This window comes from Chlorocebus sabaeus, chromosome 21 (assembly GCF_047675955.1).
Source record: "Chlorocebus sabaeus isolate Y175 chromosome 21, mChlSab1.0.hap1, whole genome shotgun sequence".
Classification (NCBI taxonomy): domain Eukaryota; kingdom Metazoa; phylum Chordata; class Mammalia; order Primates; family Cercopithecidae; genus Chlorocebus; species Chlorocebus sabaeus.
This window is the reverse complement of record NC_132924.1, coordinates 85,336,922-85,355,258: the sequence shown is the minus strand read 5'-3', so window position 1 is coordinate 85,355,258 and position 18,337 is coordinate 85,336,922. Positions and strand designations below refer to the sequence as shown.

General features: G+C 38.2%; 1 protein-coding gene across 1 annotated transcript in view; it reads right to left on the bottom strand.

Moving 5' to 3' along the window:
- Window positions 1-18,337, bottom strand: part of ZNF277 (zinc finger protein 277) — a 139,722-nt gene that overhangs the window by 47,611 nt on the left and 73,774 nt on the right. Inside the window, exons 2-4 of the mRNA XM_007982621.3 lie at window positions 10,765-10,966; window positions 1,659-1,747; window positions 1,306-1,388 (exon numbers count right to left, since the gene is read on the bottom strand). Coding sequence (XP_007980812.3) covers window positions 1,306-1,388; window positions 1,659-1,747; window positions 10,765-10,966 — 374 coding nt within the window. The remainder of the gene's footprint in view (window positions 1-1,305; window positions 1,389-1,658; window positions 1,748-10,764; window positions 10,967-18,337) is intronic.

The following is an 18,337-nucleotide window of genomic DNA, read 5'->3' as shown; positions in this document are numbered from 1 at the left end:
AAACTCAGGAAGTCCTATTTCTTTACTGCTGTTGTTGTACAGGAAAAGCATAACTTTTCTTACATATAAATCAATATCCATCGGTATCACCTTCACATACCGGAAGAAAAAATCATTTGGGATGTCTACAAAATAAAACGTGCTTCCAGGGACTTTCTTAAATTATATGACTATGGTAAATAGTATTTATTTTTCTCCTAGATCTCTTGAGGATATAGCACAAATATTTAAATCATCTCTCTCTTATAACATATTTAGCCAAGCCCAAAGATACAAGAAAGATTTATGAGAAATCACTAAAGGAACAGCAAGTCAACCTCAAGTAATAGTCGAGATTAAATCACAAATGATGAGAACCCATGTGCTTTTAAACAAAATTAACAATTAAAAAAATTATTTTCTGATGAACTAATGAAAATAAAAATTTTTGGCTGGGCATGGTGGCTCACGCCTGTAATCCTAGCACTTTGGGAGGCCGAGGCAGGCGGATGACAAGGTCAGGAGATCGAGACCATCCTTGCTAACATGGTGAAACCCCGTTTCTACTGAAAATGCAAAAAATTAGCCGGGCGTGGTGGTGGATGCCTGTAGTCCCAGTTACTCGGGAGGCTGAGGCAGAAGAATGGCATGAGCCCACGAAGCAAAACTTGCAGTGAGCCGAGATCGCGCCACTGCACTTCAGCCTGGGCAACATAGTGAGATTCTGTCTCAAAAAAAATAAATAAAAAATAAATAAATAAAATAAAATAAAAATTTTCATGCTTGTATGTGCTATCATCTTTTTTAAAGGTTAAAGATGCTGAGGTTTTCAAATTAGCTTGCTTATGGTTAAGGCTGAAAATCAGAAAGGCTACTATGTAGATTAAACCACATGCTTAATTCATAAAGGGAAATTAAAAAAACGCTAGTGCATAGCACATTCCAGTGAAGGGGAGAAAAAAAGGTTAATCAATTCAACTCAATTTTAGCTGAGGGCATTTTTCCACGACTACTGAACCCTAGCATGTGTCAGGCAGCTAAAATTACACTAAAATGTGTAAGTTCTGTTGTTATTTTAGAGATAATCCAGGAAGCAAAACAAAGCCAAAAATTCTCTCTGCATTTTCAACATAAAATGCTTTAATTTTCAGTCAAGTGTATACTTTTTTCTGTTTTAAGACCTTTTTGTATTGTCTCCTCTTTTACCTATGTGTGAAGGTTTCCATAACAAAAAGTAAAAAAAAAAAAGAAGAAAAAAAAATATGATTTTATATGTATTTATATGTATTTTCAAGACACTATTCACCCTTTAAAAACAATTCTTACCAGTCTCTGCTTTTGAAGCTCTTCTCTAAAAATTCTGTCTTCTGGTAAAACGTCACATAACAAAAAATAATTCTCTTGTTCTTCTGTTGAGAGATCAGGAAAACAAATCAGAAAAAAGATATTTACCAATTTTTCCCAGAAGAACTTATTTCGTAAAAATTACAGATGTGTGTGTCTATTAGGATCTCTTTGGCAAAGAATTGTTTTAGTTTTATTCGAGTTAGGCAAAATAAACACATCAATTTAATTTTATCTATCATGAAAGTAAAAGCAATTCTAATATAAGACAGTAAGATTATTCCTTTGAATTTTTATACTGTAGGGAAAAGATGGTAGCCAGGATGCACACTTACCAAATGGAGCCGTGGAATTAATTCTTATCACACTACAAAAATCTGTGATAGGCTGTTCAGTGAACCTTTTCCTCCAATATAAAATGTACCTTAGAACAATACAAAATAAGGAATGATGAGAAGATTCAATACACTATTTGCTTTAGAATGACAGGAATCTATAAGCACATTCAATTATCCCAAAGCATCAAATCAAATGTTAACTTAAAACAGCTTTTCTAGCAGTTTTTTGTGAATACAAAGGCAGTGGAGCATTATAGAAGTATCAAATAAAGATTTAATAAAAAGGAATTACCATGTAAGGGCATGAAAACAACTAAACTTTACTATCCCCAAATTCAATAAACAGACATATAGGAAAGTTAAAATGAAATATTTTTAAGTGATAATGGATTTTTCTGAAATAGCATCTAAGTTTATATGTCTTTAAAATGCAATAATGATTAAATAGGCTATGACACACACTCTGCAATAAAGAGAAAACTGAGTGGTTATCTTATATATCCAAACAACAGAGGTCAGAAGAATAATGCAATAAAAAATCAGTCTAAAATCAATATCAATATAACATAAGATAGAAAACTTCCATATGTCCACACTGAGTCTGAAATGAGGCAAATTTAGACTTTGGAAAAATAGCCCAACTTACAATTTTTGTATCTAATGAGCAGAGTTAGAAGCAGCACACCAGCTAAATTAAAAACCAAAGCCTAACACCCAGACCTACATATGTGATGAAAGAGGGAGTAAGATGACAGGATTTAACAAGTGGTTCATCTTTCCATTTATCTAACAAGATTTATATTGGCAATTGCAGTCTCATTTATTGAATGGTACCAGGAAGAGAGTGTTATTTTCATAGAGAGAAAGGAAAAGAAAAGGTTGACTCTATAGCTCCCAATTTATCAGGTCACACAACTGAGGGATAAAACAAGTAATTTACACCAAAGAACCAAAAAAAAAAAAAAAAAAAAAAAAAGGAAATGGGACTTATTGAAATAGATGAAGAATATGGAAAGAGTAGAAATTTGGACATTTTAAACGGCTTGACGTAGCACATCTAGGAATGTTTTCGATATAGTAGGTCCACAGTAAATGTTTTAAAGAAGTAGAGAGTTTGAAGATTCCTGTGAAGTTCTCTAAGTAGTCCCCAATTCCCAGTATTTTGTCTCCTTTTTATTATTAATTTTTTTCTTAACATTAATTTTCCAATACCATGGTGCTCTATGGAAAGGGCATTTGTGTATTAGAAGTCTGTGCTAGAGAGCGGTCTGGGAGAAAGAGAGAAACATGACATGAGCTGATATCAAATAAAAATACACTGAACGAATATAGAATATGTAAGAAAAAGAAGTCAATGAATAGTGTATAAAAATAGAATCCCATGTTTACGTTTTTCTTCTCCTGTACAACCATACTGTTAACTTTGATGGGTAAAGGGTGAACCCTTTCCTTATAAAACAGTGCTAACTTTTATTCTAAGAGATCTTAAAATGGCAATCTTAAGCTCCCATTGAGCCTTAAACCACAAATACATAAATGATGTACCCTAATCTGTGGCTAACTCACTGGCTTCCATATTAGAAATATCAGAAGAAGGCAAGTGCATATTGGATCCATCACAGCAGATAAATAGAGAAAAAGTACCTACAAAAGGCTGGGACATTATTTCCTTAGCCATCCTGGGCCAGCTTCAACACCTTGTACTCCTCAGTCTCCTACGTGGCTACTCCTAGTCTCTATCTTTCCATTCCTTACTAGTTGCTTTCCCCACCACCCCCTGGTAGAGAGGAAAAAAGGGGAAAGAGAAGACAAGAGGAGGCTTAAGAGAATAAAAATGAAATTCCTAGTCCTTTTCTTATTCCTCCCTCAGCACATTTTCCATTACAAAGTGGTGACAGGGATGAAGGAACACAGTATAACCTGTATTAGAGATGCCAGGAAGAGAAGATGGATTATTCTTCTAAACTGAAATATAGACATCTATTTTCACAATTAATCAAATGTATACATGGCAGAACCAGGTGCTAAGATAACTATCTTCAAAAGATAAGAAGGCCAAGTTCCCTCTGGAGGTTCCTTATGGCTACTGCTTGAATACACCAAGGAGAGGATCGTCAGTCCTGGTTGCCACTCCATTGAGAACTATCTGGATGGTATCTTCTAGACAAAACGGAGAATAGTGGTCAGTCCTATATAATTAGTTTCATTTTGAGTCTAGAGCCTGTTGAAAGGCAGTGATAATTCCTTGAATACACAGACTACTTTACTTTGGAAAATGTTCACAGTCTTAGAAAAGTATCTGTGTAAACCATGTGGAACAGATGACCAGGTAAGAGCTTGGATCCTCATGAACAGACTGCTCTTTGAATTATTAAAGACTTTTTTTTTTTTGAGATAAGATCTGGCTCTATTGCCCAGGCTGGAGTGCAATAGAGTGATCTCAGCTCTCTGCAACCTCTGCCTCCTGGGATCAAGACATCCTCCCACCTCAGCCTCCCCAGTAGCTGGGACTATAGGCAGGCACCACGACACCCAACTAATTTTCCTTTTTGTAGAGATGGGGTTTTGCCATGTTGCCCAGGCGAGTCTTGAACTCATGAGCACAAGCAATCTGCCCGCCTTGGCCTCCCGAAGTGCTGGGATTACAGGTGAGAGACACCGTGCCTAGCCAATGACTTTCTTTTTTCTTAATGGACAATCAATACTGTTCCTTGCTTATGTGCACAGATCTTATGCTAGAAGCAGTTTTGCTTTTTAAATTAAGACAGTGGTCAAAGTGTCATAGTTGATGTATTAATTATCACCCCAGAGGCAATGGTGAATAGAGAAGCAAGGACTTTGAATTCAAAGGTATGAATCTGAATTTAAAGTTATTTAATCTTTCTGAAACTCAGTTTATTCATGTGCAAAATAAATTGTTGATAATTAAATAGAATAATGCATGTAAAGCACACTGTCCAAAATTCTGGGTGTTTAATATATGACAATTATTACTATAAGAAAAAGTAACATATTTAAATAAGACTAAGGTAGTGAAGAATTTATGTTTATCCCACTGAAATAATGAGACACACAACAAAAACAGTAACATTTTAGCAAACATTTGATGAAAAAGACAAAATAGTTATATTAATAGTGTCAGAAGGCACATATAGGTGGCTAACGTGGTAGAAGAGAAGAATGATGATAGTGACAATAATGACAATTATTAGCAGCTACTATTTAATGAGTCCTTACTTGCCCAAGGTCAATTAAAATGTTAGAATTGAGATGTGAACTTTGTCTCTCTGACTCCAAGGCCAAACTCAGTCTTCTACAACACAGCTCCTTTAGTGTCATGTCGGGACAAATCAGTACAAGAAATGCAGAAAAGGGAAGGCAGGGACAGGAAAGAGCCCCTACAATTAAAGTTGTAATAGAGACTTGAAGCATTTTTTCCCCTCAGAGACCAATGAGGTCACATAGAATGCTTTTTGACAAGGCAGAACCAGAAGTACAGAAATGAAGTCTGAAGAGAAAGAGAATGTTTTCCCTTTCCGAAAGGCATACTACTTAACAGCAGCCCTCAGACTGAACTGCTCCTAAATTGCTACCTAAGGGCTGAAAATTGACACCAGCTGTTTGGGGCTGTTTTGGAATTGCTTAACCAGGTAGGAAAGGGTGCAGAGAAGTTCCTCTACAGAGGTAACAGGAGCCTGATTCCAACAGTCAGTGGGTCTCAGTCTCCAAAAACTTCTATGTTTGAGTACTGTCTCTTTGATGTCTGAAGAGAAGAATCACATGGCATACTTATTTTCCATCAGAGTTTACTTCAAGGTGATATGCACAAGGGAGGAAATTACTGACATCAACTGACTTAAAATCACGGGGAGATTCTGTCTAGCAGAACCTCAGTTGCCCTCCTCAAATAGGAAGTGTTTCCCATGGGATAAAGCAGGTAATAGGTTAGTACAAGAGGAACAAAGTTGTCATTTGAGTGGTCTCTTCCTAACCAAAACTTGGGTGGACAACAACATCAGAAAAAAAAATCTGTTACAAAGTAAAATATAACCATAAACCACCATACAACTTAAACGTAAAATTAGGCATCATATCTTACTGTGGTATACTATAGACATCAACAACAACATATATTTTGACCTACGTCTAAATTTGAGTAAAGAAACATCCTAGTCATTAAACACATAATAGTGGTTTTTAAGCTTATAATTAAGAAGTGTCAATATATACGTTTCCTTTCGGATGGTATGGGCATTCAGATAAATTGTAATCAACTGAGTGATAGCATAAAGATAGCAGATCTTCAGTACATGCTTCTTGTGGCATTTTTTCCCACTCACTAGAACATATTGTTCAAATTTAAGAGATCACTTAGTACTTCTCTTCTGTATTTTTCCTACTTCTCTAGTTTACTGAAAGCTACAATTGCAGCTACTTAATATATAAAGGCCACTAAGAAATAACATGTGGTAGGAACTCTATTTGGATGAGTTATCAAAGTATTTCACACTTCATTAAAAATCCACAAAAATAATTACTAGGTCATCAGCAAATACTTTTTTTCTTCCAAAGGAACTTCAAATCATGTCTCATGGAATTGCCTCACAAAAAATTCTGTTGCAATATCTTGCCTGCCCAGCCCCACTGCAATTGGTATGGTTATTGACATAGGCAAAAAGGTTTGAAATATGGTTGTTAATTAAGTAGCAGTGAATGTGTGGAATTTAATATAAAAAAGGGTAAGAAATAAGAGGTTAACATTTATTTTCCAGAGCAATTTTATCTACTGAATAAAGCTAGCAAATAGCTCAGTATAAATAACTATGTTAAATGGACTCAATGGAAAGATTTTTATTTTTGTTTTTATTTCTTCTGCCCCAGGAAGTTTTATTGTTATTTTGTTTCATAAATAAACAAATATAGTATGAAAACTTATAGCTTACTTCTTGCAAACCACCAGGTAAGGCCATCTCTTATAACCACTTTTATTACTTATTGTACTCAGAAGTAACAATTCCTCTTGAGTTCTGAGTGAATGTGTTCACGCCAACTGAACCTCTCATGTTCCCTCCTCCCAACCCTATACCTTATATCTTGTCTTCTAAAATTAGAAACAAGTTACATGATATTGAGAAGATTCCAACTTAATTTTGATCATAACAATCAATACTTGGATTGTTTGGGAGAGGAATTTTTAGTTTCCTTAAGTAGTAGGAGGTTATTATCTAAAGAAGACTGGATATAGTCAAAGGTATTTAAAAGCAACAGAGTTTACTCAGATATATGCCTGATCAATTAGAATTAATCACATTTTTACTTGCTGAGAGTGCAAATTTTACTTAATTAGAAGGACAGCTGACAAGGAAAATCTAGGTATCCATATTTCAAATACATGTTAATGATACGCTTTAGAAAGTACTTATATCAGATATGCATTTTTTCTTTTTAATTAAAGCATCCATTTTACTGTACATCTGCATTTAAAGCATGAATAATCCCAACACTTAATTACTGACTCCTAAGTCCCAAGACCTAGTAAATAATTCAATTTTCCTGCCCACGTATGGATAATAGGACAATGACATTAGTAACAATGATACAAATAGACAGATTTATTAGTACAAATAGAGCTACTTAACTATGATACATATGCACAATGGAGAATACAAACTCTGATTCAGACATTCCTCACATACTTCAGTGGCAGAGGAGAAAGAAAAATCTTAAACTATTCAATTACCACTGGTAGTTAATAATATTCTTCTGCAATTCCTGAAGGAAAATTTGTGTTTATATGATAAAAGGGAATAAGAGAATAGTTTCATGGCCAGGCACGATGGCTCACACCTGTAATCCCAACACTTTGGGAGGGCGAGGTGGGTGGATTACTTGAGCCCAGGAGTTCTAGACCAGCCTGGGCAACATGGTGAAGCCATAAAAATTTAAAAACATAAAAAATTAGCCAGGGGTAGTGGTGCAGGCCTGTAGTCCCAGCTACTCAGGAGGCTGAGGTGGGAGGATTGTTTGAGCCAGGGAGGCGGAGGTTGTACTGAGCCAAGGTCGTGGCACTGCACTCCAGCCAGGACTCAAAAAGAAAAATAAAGATGTTGTATTAAAGAAAAGGTGACTAATAGAAGCCTTGGGAAAGAATAACCCATGTAGTATTTCTTTCAGTGGTTGAGTATGAATTAGAAGATCTCTACCCTAAGAAGTGTCTCAAATAAAATCAACAGATCTAACTACATATAACTGGGTTGCATATATAACAAAGCTCCCAGAATACTCCGAGAATGAAGACATACACACACATATATTTTAATTGAGAATAAAGAATAACAAATGATAATGAGGAGCAGAGAGTATGTCCTACGAAAGCATGTAAGGAATTAGTTTATTTTACCAGTTGGCAACATATATCATTCAATTAACTCTCCTCCTATCTCTGCTCCCTGATAAGGCAACACCAAAATGTATTCAAAAATAGTAGTGCTGAGTCAATATAAGGCAACATACACAGAAGGCACACAGTAAATATTCAGTATTGGTGCTAGGCAGCGGGAAGAACATAAGGACAAAGATGAAGGCTAGAGAACAGTTATCATTACCTCTGTGGGTATGCTGGCTATACCAACTTAAACCATCTTCCAAAAGTTTAGATTATGTAGAACCTTGAATGAAATTTTCTCAAGAACTACATTTTATAAATGATAATTAGGTTTTTAGATTAGCATGAATACAAACGGAAGACTCAAACAATAGTTGCGGAAAACTAAGATTTCAAATATACCTTTGGTAATAAAAATACAAATAAAATTTTGCATTTTATCTAATACTTATCAGGTACACATTATGTCTCAGGCACTAGCAGATGCTACACATACTCTTATTCTTCTTTTTCTTTCTTTCTTTTTTTTTTTTTAAGAAAGGCAGACTGCCACATGCAGCACCTCATTTGGATGTGTCTGGAATCTTGGAAGCTTGACTACCCTATGTTCTCCTACAAATGGACTTGAGAGTTTGTATGGAGGTTCCAGCAGGGAAGCGCAGCTACTCTTATACCTTGACCAAAGACTGGTCCTCTTCTAGCAGGGATGGTTGTCCTCTTTGAGAACACAGCTTTGAGAGACACGAACACGGAGTGGTGAGGGAGGAAGAGGACAGCCACTTAGTCAGCCAGATCAGTCAAATCAACCCTAGCAATTAATGGGGTGATAGATGTCGCAGCCAGATCGCCCTCACATTCCATACTTTGTTTTATGTAATATTCAATAACCGTGAGGGCTGGTGTTACCCTCATTTTATAGATGAAAAAACCAAAGCTTAAGAGTAGTTAGGCAGCTTGCAGGAAATCACAAGATTAGGAAGTGTGAAAGCGTGCACTCAACCCCAGGTTGCCTACTTTCATAGTCAGCTCTTAGTAATACAGCTTGCTGTTCTGCAAGACCTATCGTGAGAAAGAATTTGTTTGCTAGGAGTGTTTTATATGGCCTGGGAGAAACAGAGTTTAGATGCAGGGGTATTGAATGTCTGGGCTACTACAATGTTTTATGGGGAAATCAGGACAGAATACCTCAAAATGGGATGTTACCAGATACACCAAATGTAATGCTTTCAGTAACTGTATAGGAAAGGTATTTCTCTTGGACAACTACTTCCAGAAATTATAAATTGGGATAAAAGGAATCAACCTCATCACAACACTTAAACCGAGATTTGTTTGGGCAATATCCTTTCGGCTTGAAAGGATCCAAGGATCCCATTCCCAAACACTGCCTTTTCAGTGTCCTGTTGCCAAGTCTATTCTGGAATTACTGGAAGGACCCACTCAGAGAATGTCTATGGCCTAAAACATGAGACATAATCTGGGAGACATCAATAAGATCTACAATGTCATGGAATGCTGCAAAGGGGGTATTACCTACTCTTTGGAAAGTTCATCTCTTTAGAGAAAATAAATTAGTGGCCGGGCGCAGTGGCTCAAGCCTGTAATCCCAGCACTTTGGGAGGCCAAGATGGGTGGATCACGAGGTCAGGAGATCGAGACCATCCTGGCTAACACGGTGAAACCCGTCTCTACTAAAAAAAATACAAAAACAACCCCAGCTGGGCAAGGTGGCGGACGCCTGTAGTCCCAGCTACTTGGGAGGCTGAGGCAGGAGAATGGTGTAAACCCAGGAGGCAGAGCTTGCAGTGAGCCAAGATCCGGCCACTGCACTCCAGCTTGGGCGACACAGCGAGACTCCGTCTCAAAAAAAAAAAAAAAAAAAAAATTAGTATGTGACATTCTCAAACTTACAGACGCAAGAAAAATAATGCAAAGATTTTTTTAAAGTCTAAGAAGTTGGCTGGGCGCAGTGGCTCATGACTGTAATCCCAGCACTGTGGGAGGCTGAGGCGGGCAGATCACCTGAGCTCAAGAGTTCGAGACAGGCCTGGCTAACATGGTGAAACTCTATCTCTACTAAAAATACAAAAATTAGCTGGGCATGGTGGCAGGTGCCTGTAATCCCAGCTACTTGGGAGGCTGAGGCAAGAGAATCATTTAAACATGGGAGGCAGAGGTTGCAATGAGCTGAGATTGTGCCACTGCACTCTGGTCTGGCTGACAACAGCGAAACTGTCTCAAAAAACAAAAACAAAAACAAAAACAAAAAAGTCTCAGAAGTACAAAAGAGTTGTAACGTTCTTTTTTAAGTGTAAGGAGAAACCTGAAAATGAATATGAATTTTCATATTTGTATAGGAATTATTTTATATATAGATTATGCCACTCCTTTAATAAACAATACATTTAATTCTCTTTCTTAAGAGACAGGGTCTCATTCTGTCACCCAGGCTGGAGCGCAATGGTATAACCATAACTCCCTGCAGCCTCGAACTCCTGGGTGCAAGCAGCCCTCCTGCCTCAACCTCCCAAGTAGCTGGAACTACAGGTGCATGCCATTGAGCCTAGCTAATTAAAAAAGTTTTTTTTAGAGCTGGCATCTTGAACTCCTGGCCTCAGGTGATCCTTCCACCTTGGCCTCCCAAAGTACTAGGATTACAGACATGAGCCACCACACTTGGTCAAATTTAATTCTTTTAAGGAAAAAAACAGAACTTACCTTTGGAAATCAGCAACCAACTTGATATCAGCTATGACAATCTTATGCTCAATAATCATGTGCTTCAGAAGTTTGTCTTGTTCAGCCACAGGAAAATGTTCTTCACAGAAAATACAAGGCACAGATGGAGAACCTTCTAAAGTGGTGGTGCCACCTGGACTTTCTGGCAGGGAAAGCGGCTCCAGGATACAATCCTTACTGTCTGGAAGAGACCAAAAGAAAAAAAAAAGAAAGAAAAGCTGAAACCAACTCTTCATATGGATGATTTCCCACCTCCTGCATTAAAAACATCCTAAAGATATTTACATGTCTCCAAAAGGAAAAATACATAGTGCTAGAGAGTAGGATACTTTATTATTATTTTAAACAGCGTTTGCAGCCCAGAGGCAGGGAGTATTGCAAAGCAGCTCAAACTCCTCATTTGCTTGCTTGAATAGGGGAAACCCATTTGTCAGGGCAGCTGTTCAAGCCTTCTTCTTGGACACTGGCCAATGGCAGCAATTCCTGGGGTACTTGCAAGGGGGAAGGCTGCAACACTCTGGGTTAAGGTTGTAAGGCTCAATTGTGACCTACGGCTGAGAATCATCACACCAAGGGAAGTAAATGGTATACATTAAGGCTACAGATGATGCCAGGCCTGTCTTTTAAGCTGCTTCCCGTCGCACCTGCAAACTCTTTCCTGTTTCTTGATTATTTGTCGCAAAGAAGAACAAAGCTCTCACACTGGGTAGACACAGTATGTGCTGGGTGGCCCTCATGGCAATTTTCTGTGTTGATTTATGTTTATCATTTGCCTATTATACAAGTATGTATTCAGGCTTCTGTGAACATAGATGACTGCTCAATCACTAGACATATGTGATGTGGTAAACATTTTTCCTGTCTATATTATGCCTCTTCCTAACATCATCTACAGTATCTTTAAGAGCTGAAGTGTGTAAAGTCTATGTCTCTCATTTCAGGGCCTAAAACCGCAGCCAGTTGTGACAGTAGCCCCCTTTAGTCTGCCAGAGTGGACGTCTAGACCTGTCACCTTATATAGGCTATTTAGTAGTTAGTAATCAGGAAACTGGGGTACACAAACTAGGGTAAGGCCTCTGGCATTTGCAGAAGGGCAGGCAACCTTCAGAAAGAAAAGAACTTTCTTCAGAAGGAAAGACCCAAAAACTATGCCACAGACAAGTTTTCAGAATTAGGTTAATATTAGTTCTCCCATTAAAGTTTCCTACTCTTTTCTTTATTGTCTTTTTAAAGGCATTCTTAATTTATGAATTAATTGAATCAGTCACTGGTATACTGGTGACCATGGCTTAAGAATTATGTAAGTGCGGGGGCTCACACCTGTAATCCCAGCACTTTAGGAGGCTGAGGTGGGAGGATCAAGACGTCAGGAGTTCAAGACCAGCCTGGCCAACATGGTGAAACCCCATCTCTACTAAAAATACAAAAAATTAGCCGAGTTTGGTGGCGTGTGCCTGTAATCCCAGTTACTGGGGAGGCTGAGGCAGGAGAATTGCTTGAACCTGGGAGGTAAAGGCTGCAGTGAGCTGAGATGGCGCCATTGCACTCCAACCTGGGTGACAGGGCGAGACTCCATTAAAAAAAAAAGTTTCCTATTTTTCTTACTTTATCTTCTTTTTAAAGGCATTCTTAATTAATGAATTAATTGAATCAGTCACTGGTACACTGGTGACCATGGCTTAAGAATTATGTAAGTGTGGTGGCTCATGCCTATAATCCCAGCACTTTGGGAGGCAGAGGCGGGTGGATCATGAGGTCAAGAGATCAAGACCATCCTGGCCAGCATGGTGAAACCCCGTTTCTACTAAAAAAATACAAAAATAAGCTGGGTGTGGTGGTGCACACTTGTAGTCCCAGCTACTCAGGAGGCTGAGGCAGGAGAATCGCTTGAACCCAGGAGGTGGAGGTTTCAGTGAGCAGAGATTGCGCCACTGCACGTCAGCCTGGTGACACAGCAAGACTCTGTCTCAAAAAAAAAAAAAAAAAAAAAAAGGGTTACATAACCAATGTAAGAGGGCAGCATTCATTCATTAACTTAACAAAAATCAACTGACTATCTACTGGGATGCTCAATGTTGTATGATATGGTCATTGCCACCAAGGTTAAACTGCTCATAGTCTGTTTGAAGGTACAAGTAAAAAATATAAAGAGATGGAGACTGTACAGGGTTTACAGGAGCAGGGGTTGGGGGAGTCACTTAACTGAGCTGGAGAAGGAAGATGTCCCATAGAAGAGGGCTTCTAATACATCACTCAAACATCCTCTAGTTACATTAAAGTATGCTAAATCAAACTGTTTATCCTTGTTCACAAAATTAATATCAGAGAAGGTGAGAACACATAGGATATACATGACAGCAGGGAGACTATTTAAAATACATAAGCCCTTTAGAAGCACTATTAACAAAACTGGTGTTATCAATTACTATATTTATTAAATTAGGTAATGAAATCAAGGAGTTCTGGAATTTCTACAGTTCTTTAGTTGTAGGTTATATTTTTTAGTAGTAGGTTCACTTTCGTAGGAATTTAAACTCAAATGTGAAAAACAGAATGGGGGAAATAGAGATAAGTAATATACTTATGAAACTCTATGACAGTATTTTACATCCACTAGTATACAGCTACAAAAGGCAGCATATTCTAAATAAAGGTAATATTAGTAAATATTACCTGCCATGTAGGAAATAACAAGTACTATATCACATCCTTTCCACAAATTTAATTGAGATATATAGAAATTTATTGGTTTGACTGCTGAAAACAAGCCTATGGTATTTATAATCATCATCAACAGCATAACTAACATTTATCAGCTATTTGTTATTTGCAAATAACCTGCAAAGTGTGTTAGGACATTTTCCTAATTAATTCTAATTATCTTATTATCCAATCTTCCAGACGAGAGAATTAATATTTAGAAAACTTAACTAAGTTTTCAAAGTCAAAATGTTAGTCAGTAGCCTAAACTCAAACACTATGCTATTCTGCTCCCTGTACCAAATGGCATTTCTCCAACTCTGTTTCTTCTTTAGTATGTATGTTTGGTGCTGTGAATTTATATATATACATTTATAAGCTACTTTGTATTTATATGTATTCTGCCAATGTCCTCCAGTCTCCCTGATACCCCATAGTAATTCTTATACAAATCTCAATGGTCCACATTGTCCAAAAATCGCTAGAGTACAGTTCATCTCCATAATTTTCCTTATTTTTTCCCAAGGCTTTATTGCAATCTCTCTATTATTCTTCTGTGGTTCATCTGTTTTTCCCTTTTGTATGTCTAATGCTCAATTTCTCTTTTTTCAAATTATTCCTAAGAGAATGGACTTAAATATTCACACATACCAGAACCAAACTGCCTGTGGTTACTGCAAAGGTCTAGAAACAAAATCATGAATATGCAAATTTCATGCATGAGAAACTTGTGGTTTGGGAGGTATTAAGTTGTATTTCCCGGCTTGAGTTACTATGTAACAGAGTCTCACTCTGTTGCCCATGCTGGAGTGCAGGGGCACAATCTCAGCTCACTGCAACCTCCACCTCCCGGGTTCAAGCGATTCTCCTGCGTCAGCCTCCCAAGTAGCTGGGATTACAGGTTACTACGCCTGGCTAATTTTTGTATTTTCAGTAGAGACCAGGTTTCGCTGGCCTGGCTGGTCTCAAACTCCTGACCTTAAGTGAGCCTCCCACCTCGGTCTCCCAAAGTGCTGGGATTATAGGTGTGAGCCACTGCACCCAGCCAGAAAATAAGTTTTAATAGAACATTTTTAGATAAAAAGATTTTATAGTTTTCTGATTCCCAAATGATTTTTTGGCACCTTGCTCAAAATTATAACAGCATTGATCATACGGAGCAATTTGTTTATCTCTTCGTCTTCTTTGCCTCGCTTCAGGTTGTTAGCCCTTAGACTGCAAAGTAAGTTCTAGTTGACTTTATTTACCTGACATGTATACTGAATTAACCCGCTACCCCACTATGATTAACATAATCATTGTGTATTTATTTTGTGCCAGGCATTGTTAACAACGTCACATGTACGCTATTAACTCAACCCTCACAATAACTCTATGAAGGAGATTCCACTTCCACCCCTGTTTTACAGATGAAGGAACTGAGGGTGTGAGAGGTGAAATGACCTGCCTGCAGCTATCAAGTGATGAAGACAGAGTTTGAATCCAAGCAGTCTTGCTTACATGTCAGCACTCCTAACCAATACATAAGAGTTTAGATCTTTTCCTATAGGAAGTAAAGCCACTTATGTTCTAAACTGATACGAGAATGGACTGGAAAGAGGCAGATCTCAATCTAGGGAGACCAGTTGGGAACTACTGCAGTGTCTAAGCCTGAGGGCTTGTCTGAGGCAGCAACAATAGCAGTGGATAGAGGAGAGAAGAGGGATAGAGGTTAAATGTACAGTTCTTGATTACTGATTGACTACAGGGAGTGAAGGAGAAGCCTCCCATGTTCCTGGCTGGGGAGACAGCACAAAATGAAGTGCCAGTCACCAGTCAAGGAATACACGTACAGAAGCAGATTTTGTTTGTCTTATGGCAGGGAAGGATAATGAATTATATTTTAAATGTAGTCACTTGATCTGTTCAGAAGTTAGATATTCCTTTTATGTCTGAAGATAAGGGCAGCACAGACTGGTGTCTTATGTGATGCATTTGTACTGTTCTGTCTGCCAGGCCCCTCTCAGGTTCTCCTGTGGGCTTGGCCCACCCCATCTCTCCATGCCCAACAACAACAAATATCTTTGTTGTAATTAATTATTTACATGTATACCTCTATTATTATGCTAGTCTGTGAACTCCTTAAGGTCAAGGACTAAGTCTTACTTATTTTCATACAGCTGGTATAGAATACAGTGACCTGGCTGGGTGTGGTGGCTCATGCCTATAATCCCAGCACTTTAGGAGGCCGAGGCAGGCAGATCACGAGGTCAGGAGTTTGAGAGCATCCTGGCTAACATGGTGAAATCCCGTCTCTACTAAAAATACAAAAATTAGCAGGACATGGTGGTGCAAGCCTGTAATCCCAGCTACTCAGGAGGCTGAGGCAGGAGAACCCAGGAGGTGGAGGTTGCAGTGAGCCGACATCATGCCATTGCACTCCAGCCTGGGTGACAGAGCAAGACTCCGTCTTGAAAGAAAGAAAAAAATAATAATGAAATAAAAATAAATAAAAAAAGAATCCAGTGGCCTGGAATAGCTGAAATAGCTATCGAATGGCTGGTATTTGATAAATATTTGCTGAATGAAGACATGAACGAATAAATAACGGACCAAAGGTACTCAGTTTCTAGGAAAGTCCTGTTTCAGGGAACACCTGTGGCTGTCTTTTGGGGAACTTTCTCTGCCTGAGATTGAGGGTAGTTCGACTATATTTACAGCAGATGTTCAGTGCTACTGGCCTTGGTGTAACAGGCCCACTAGTAAATAACAAGCAATGATGTAAAAATTACACTGAATTCTAAGATAACAATAAATACTGCTGAGAGTAATAAAAGTATGTTACATTTAATTTGAAAATTTTGAATTCTTTTTTCACTCTTCATGTAAGTACACTCCCTAGTAAGCAAAGAACAAGTGGCATTTGGAATTCAGAGTAAGTAATACCACTCTACCAGGGGATGTTTATGTGAGATAGACCTGAATCCTGAATATATTTTAGCTTAGAGCAGTGGTTTCCAAATTTGAGTTTTATCACCTGGAGAGCTTTTTTAAAAATACTGACCTTCAAGACCTTACTGTAGACTTAGAAAATGTAATTTTTACCAAGGAGTAGTCCCTAGACCACTGCCTGGAAATCAGTGGTTCAGAGGATGATCACACAAGGATTGTGTGAATATCCTGATCATATAATAGTGTGGGTATTTTAAACCTAAGGAAAAGTCCATAAATTAGGTGACATGGCCTGGTTTCAAGGCTTATTTGATAGTCTATTCTGTCCAACAGAGAATCTCTAAATTACTAAGCAATGGACCAGCAAACATAATTCAGTAAGATTTGTCTGACAGATTACTTCCAGCTGTCACTGCAAGTGTCACATTTATATCTTACTCCATGTTAAAGACAATAGAGGCTGGGTGCAGTGGCTCACGCCTGTAATCCCAGCACTTTAGGAGGCTGAGGTGGGCAGATTACTTGAGGTCAGGAGTTCAAGACCAGCCCAGCCAACATGGTGAAACCTCATCTCCACTACAAACACAAAAAAATTAGCCGGGCATGGTGGTGGGTGCCTGCAGTCCCAGCTACTTGGGAAACTGAGGCAGGAGAATCGCTTGAACCCAGGGGGCAGAAGTTGCAGTGAGCCGAGACTATGTCACTGCACTCCAGTCTGGGTGACAGAGTGAGACTTGGTATCAAAAACAACAACAACAACAACAACAACAACAACAACAACAAAAACACAAAAGACAATAGATACAGAAATATATAATCCTCTGCCACAGGGACCTTGAACCCTAAAATACAAAAGGAAGTAAATCACATCTATCCCATCTCCTTTTAGCAAAGAGGCAAACATCTTGGAAATTCTGCTTTGGTCCCAGATCCACTTTGCACATGTGTTACACATTAACAACAAATTATCTGCTCTAGTTCTCACTTTGAACAGCAACTCTGTTCAAATGAACTGTAAAAAAACACCATTCCAAGGAAGTTGAATTTTTGAGGAGATTCTATGCTGATTATTAACATTTTTATTGATTCTGGGGAAGACCTTCAAAGTGTCAAATTATTATTCTAGGGAAGCGCTTCTCAAAGTTCTTCAGTGAGCACATAAATCACTTGGAGGTTTTGTTAAAATGCAGATCCTGATTCAGTAGGTGTAATGACCATGGAAATGCGCCATTCAAAGCTCCTGCTGCCACGAGCATAATTGACAAGAGGACCTCAGGTGTGGTGCCCTGAAATCCCATTTGCACTGAAGCTAAGCCTCCCACAGGGGAGCTGACCCTCAAAAAAGCATGCAGCTGACCCTCAAAAAACACGAATTTGAACTATGCACATCCACTTAGGAATTTATTTCAATAGAAGTTTATATCTAGTGTGCCCATCTCTCCTGCCTCCCCTTCCACCTTGTCCGTATCTTCAGCCTCAGCCACCCCTGAAACAGCACAACCAATCCATCCTCCTCCTCAGCCTACTCAATTGGAAGACAATGAGGATGAAGACTTTTATGATGATTGCACTTCCACTTCATGGGTAGTAAATATATTTTCTCTTCCTTATGTTTTAAAAAAAATTTCTTTTCTCTAGCTTATTTTATTGTTAGAAATATGGTATATATTCTATACGGTATATAGAAATACATACAAAATACATGTGAATTGACTGCTACATTCCAGTCAACAGTAGGCTCCAAGTAGTTACATTTTGAGGGAGTAAAAAGTTATATATAAGATTTTCAACTGGGCAGGGAGCTGGTGACTCTAATCCCCGAATTGTTCAAGGGTCAACTGTATATTAAAACCTACAACTCAATAGCAAAAAGCCCAAATAAACCAGATTAAAAAATAAGCAAAGGACTGGAATAGACATT